Source organism: Aegilops tauschii, chromosome 5 (genome assembly GCF_002575655.3).
Source record: "Aegilops tauschii subsp. strangulata cultivar AL8/78 chromosome 5, Aet v6.0, whole genome shotgun sequence".
In the NCBI taxonomy this organism is placed as follows: domain Eukaryota; kingdom Viridiplantae; phylum Streptophyta; class Magnoliopsida; order Poales; family Poaceae; genus Aegilops; species Aegilops tauschii.
Genome location: NC_053039.3, coordinates 504651062 through 504656059, shown reverse-complemented (window position 1 = coordinate 504656059; position 4998 = coordinate 504651062). Strand labels below are relative to the sequence as shown.

The window sequence follows — 4998 nt, the reverse complement described above, 5'->3', positions numbered from 1 at the left end:
TTGTTTTTTTTTGAAAGTTAAAATTTGTTGACTTTGACATACGAACTCCAGAGCCAAAAATATCGACATTCACAATACCAAATAAATGACATAGTAAAATTCATTTCACGATGAATATATTGATACCAATTTGATATTACGAATATTGATATATTTCTTCGCAACTTTGGTCAAACTTAAAAATATTTGACTTTTCTAAAAAACAAATACACCTTATATTGAAACAGAGAGTAAATAGACTATGAAAACCCAACAACAGCAAAACGGTCCAATCCTTCTATTATGTATTTGATTTGAAGTACGATAAAGTAATCCCGCGCTCGTCGAATATTGAAACAAAATGCAACAGAACCCATTGTCAGCAGGAGTAGAAGTCCAAATATACCCTTTATTAATTTATTCTTCGCATGGAATAGAATCGCAGGTGGCAACTCGGTGCTGCCCCAACTGAAGAAGACTAGCATTGACACACACACACACACACAACACACACACACACACACACACACACACACACACACACACACACACACACACACACACACACACACACGTCACAAGTACACACCGTACACACGATCGAACTTATTGCTTCCCCCCGGCCGGCCAGCCGGCCGGCCTACTCAACGCCGTGCATCTTCTTGAGCACACCGATGAACTCGTAAATCTTGTCAGGCGAGTAGAGGCTCTTGGCGACGCTCTCCCGCTCGCCGCACCGCTTTGCCCAAGCCGCGATCTTCGGCGCCACCTCCGCGACGCTGAACTCGCCGTACTTCTCGTAGCTGTGGAACCACGAGGTGAAGGGCGCGAACGCGGCGTCCACGAACCCGAAGGCATGGCCGCCGAAGAAGGCCTTGTCCCCGAGCGCCCCGTCCAGATTCTTGAGGATTTCCACCATGTCGGCCCGCGCCTGCGCGTGCGGCTCGCCCTTGAGCTTCCAGAGCCGGGTGCCGCAGTCGTAGACCTTCTTGTCGACGTAGTCGGCCCAGAAGCGAGCCTGCGCGCGCTGGTAGGGGTCGGAGGGGAGGAGGGAGGGGGTGTCCGGGAAGGCGTCGTCGAGGTAGTTGAGGATGATGAGGGACTCGTTGACGGGGCGGCCGTCGTGGAGGAGGACAGGAATCTTCTTGTGGATGGGGTTGGAGCGGAGGAGGCGGTCGCTCTTGCCGGCCATGAGGTTCTCTTCGACGTACTCGTAGGGGAGGCCTTTTTCTGCCAGGGCGATGCGGCAGCGCTGCCCGAACGGGCTCACCCAGAAGTCCAGCAGCACCAGGCCCTTCTCGCCCGCCATTGCTGTTGAGTTGGTGGGATCAATCGACTTGTGCGTGTGTTTGTGTTGCGTGCGCTGTGTGCGGGTGAGGAGTGAGTATGGTGGGAGGAGGAGGCCAGGAGGGTGAGGATTTATAGGCGGAGAGCAGAGGGTGGGATCATGTGTGTTTCCTTCCGGAATGGTCTAGTACGTCTCGTGCGTGTGCGTCTACGTACCGGCCGGACAATTCCGGGGCTTCGTTCGCTCGTTCGGCACGCACGATCCGCGCGTGCGCCAAGGGGACGACCGGACGAGTGGCTGGCGTGGGAGGCCACACCGCACTTCTGGCGCAGAAGACCGTGTGGCTCGTGGATCAGGGAAAGATGTGGTACGTGGTGACGTTCGATTGGCTTTGCTCTTAAAGATGAGCGTGTCCACCCCTCAAAAAAAAAAAAAAAAAGATGAGCGTGTCCGTTCGATCAGGTGGAATGTTATGTTCATTTGTTTTGAAGAGGGAAAGTTCGTCCGTTAGTTTCAAGAGTTGGACTGGTTCACTTGCTCTTGACCCAGGTGACACTTTTCGGTACTACACAACCAGCCAACCAAACCAGGGTCTTTGCGCACCTTGTATTGCTAATAGTATGCAAGAAAATATCTTGGAAAGGAAATTTTAGCTTATGCATCAACTCAATGTGGGCAGGGGCGATTTCACCGTCCGGGCACCCTGGGCACGTGCCCGGGCTCGAGCGCTGCGGATTTTTCAAGTAGCCGGAGACACAATCGATGAATACGTACGATCTACGCGGAAAAATACAACAGCTTAGTGAATTGGGCTAGTTTGGGCGTTGTTTTTGCCTTTTGGGCTTACTCACGCCAAACGAGGACGCCTAAGCCTCATCCATTAATTTCTTTACATGGCCACACTAGGTTAGTCAGACTCAGATCGATGTCGAGCCTGCGGCTGCATCGCTCGCCTTGCCTGTTTGGCTGCCTCGCACGCTGTTTGCCTTTACGCCGCGCCGCAAGACTGTGCCCTAGCAATTCCGACGCCGTTGGAGGTGGTGGCCGGCGAGGTGGACTGGTGAAGCACCGATGACCGGCAAGACCGCAAGAGATGGTGCAAGACCGGGCCTCCAATTAGGCTACGATTCCACCAAGTAACGACCGGGATCTGAAGCGAAAGCGCAGGAGTCAAAGCGGCATCCCCTGTGGTGTGAATTCTCCTCCGACGGATGGTGGCTCGTCCTCATCATCATCGGCACTTCAGCGAGCACTAGTCACGCGTGCAGCACCAGCAAATGCCCAACATGCGCAAGGCCATGGCCAAGAGGCAGCAAACAGTCAACGGCGAGGGCCACCAATGGCAGCGGCAAACGACAACTCCGACTCCAATTATGTTTGTTCCACTACATAATTAAGCATATTATTTAGTGACACAAGTGTGTTGGTGGTTTGATAGACCAAAGTACACTTTAGTTTATAGCGTGCCCAGGCTTTGGGAATTCGCTAGCTCCGCCACTGAATGTGGGTACAAAGAACAATGGTTGTGCCTATATGGAGACTATGGCACGACGACAACGAGGTAACCATCTCATCTCCGGAGCCGCCGGAATAGCCCGCACGACTGAAGGCGGCGGTAGTTGTGTAATCAGATAGCGATCTAGCACGGCGCACAGGCGGAGCATGGTGACGGCCGGTGCCACAGTCTTCATCAATGCACGACAGTGACTTGTGTGGTAGTCTTCGGCGGCGCGGGCGAAGCCAACCCCGACCTTCAATGTGTGCTGCCTGATTTGTTTTTTCAAAGGAGCATATTATGCAATGAACATCATCGATCTTATTGCAAAATCAATGTCTTACTTCATAGATTCGAGAGAATAGGAGAACAGTAGCCTGAAACTTTTATTTTATAGCGAGTGCAATTTCTAGTAAAAAATCATGTCCATAAATGGCTTGTTTTTGGTAATCGGCGAAGATTACCATATTGATATTCGGGCGGGGCTGTGGCCGATACCCAGTGGTGGAGGTAGGAACATTTTCAGTTGTGGCCAAGGTTACCCAGTATATGGTGTCTCGGCAGAGTTGCATGTCGGAGGGGAAATCCATCACGGATGCCATCTTCATCAACCTTCCTGCCTCCATGATGATGTGTGAGTAGTTCCCACAGGACCTACAGGTTCATAGCAGTAGCTAGATGGCTCTTTCTCACTCTTTCTTTTGATCTTCAATACAATGATCTCATCTGAGATTAATCTGATGTAAACCTTTGCAGTGTATTTGTTGGGATCCGAATAATTATGGGTTTATGACCATATTATTCATGGAAAGTAATTGAGTTTTTGCTGAGATTTATTATGTGTGATTTTATAGCCTTGTATTTCTCTCTGATTTGTCTATCTCTTTTGGCCAATTAGATTGATTTATCTTCAGTGGGAGAGGTGCCTGGTAGTAGGTTCAATCTTGCGGTGTCCTTACTCTGTGACAGGAGGAGTTGCAAGACACGTATTTGTATTGTTGCTACTAAGGGTAGACGATGGGGCTCGAACATATTATTTGGTCTTACTTTGTCTACATTATGTCATCATGCTTCAAGCATTACTATATCTGTTATGAACTTAATACTTTGAGATGCATGCTGGATAGCGGTCTTGGGGTGGAGTAATAGTAGTAGATGCAGATAGATGTTGGTCTACTTGTCTCGGACGTAATGCCTATATATTGATTAACGTCATAACTATGCACTTTTCTATCAATTGCTCAACAGTAATTTGTTTACCCACCGTTGATTTCCTCACGAGAGAGATGCCTCTAGTGAACACTATGGCCCCCGGGTCCATTCACTTTATATTCAATAAAACCCTAAAAATACTTGCTGCAATTTATTTACTTTTATTTCCTTTTCAGTTTATCTGTCTATTACTATCAGAACTAATCCTTGCAATTAGCGACTATAAATCACCCTTCCTCTTCGGCGAAATCCCAACGCCTATCACAAGTAGCATGCATCACTAACACCAACGGCAGCATCTTCCATCAACTATCCATCCACATCTTCAGATGAATCTCTGTTAGCATCAGCAGGAAAATTATATCCACCCCTTTCCTCCTTATCTCTATCATCTACTGGAATTCTAAAAAGAATTGCCATATCAATGTCAACCATTGGTGCAGTGAACAAATCTATAGGGTCATCTAATTCTACTGAATTCCAATCAATAGAAGCAACCCTTCCAGCACCTTCTTCAGTTGTCCTGGGTGGCAAGGATTGACCAGGACATAGGACTGCCATGTAGGGATGAGGATCGACTTCTACATCATTGGCCAAGGAAATCTTCATATGAGCCTGAATCTGCCTACTCCTCCAGTGCTTCCCCCGTGTAAATGTTTATAAAATATGAAGTACACTTTTGCAACTAACGCTAATTTAGTTGTTTTGCATAACTCATCTTGCTTACATATACATTTGGACAGCTTACTGGAACGTGTCTTACTTGAGATACTAGATAGGAGGCATGTCTCTGTAGGTACAACTCTTACTTGGGAGGAGATGGACATTCTAGTAGAGTTTGTGGACATCATCCACGACCGTGTTGTGGATGTCCAAGCTGGCCCATACAATGGGTCATTTGTGCCATTAGTACACTTGCTAACAAAGAGTAATGTCTAGAAGGACAAGCCACTCCTAGTAAGATTGCATTGCAATTTGTATTCAGTGTCAAGTTATTCATGGTTTCCAATATACACATGTATGT

General features: G+C 48.0%; 1 protein-coding gene across 1 annotated transcript; it reads right to left on the bottom strand.

Annotated features, from left to right (window-relative positions):
- Window positions 1-358: 358 nt before the first annotated feature.
- LOC109759892 (probable glutathione S-transferase GSTU1) lies at window positions 359-1361 on the bottom strand. Its single transcript, XM_020318728.3, has one exon. It carries the CDS (start codon window positions 1286-1288, stop codon window positions 620-622), a length of 669 nt encoding a protein of 222 aa, XP_020174317.1. The 5' UTR covers window positions 1289-1361; the 3' UTR covers window positions 359-619.
- Between the last annotated feature and the right edge of the window lie 3637 nt (window positions 1362-4998).

Coding starts and splice junctions, on each gene's coding strand:
- LOC109759892 (XM_020318728.3), bottom strand. CDS start 1,288: ATGGCGGGCGAGAAGGGCCTGGTGCTGCTGGACTTCTGGGTGAGCCCG.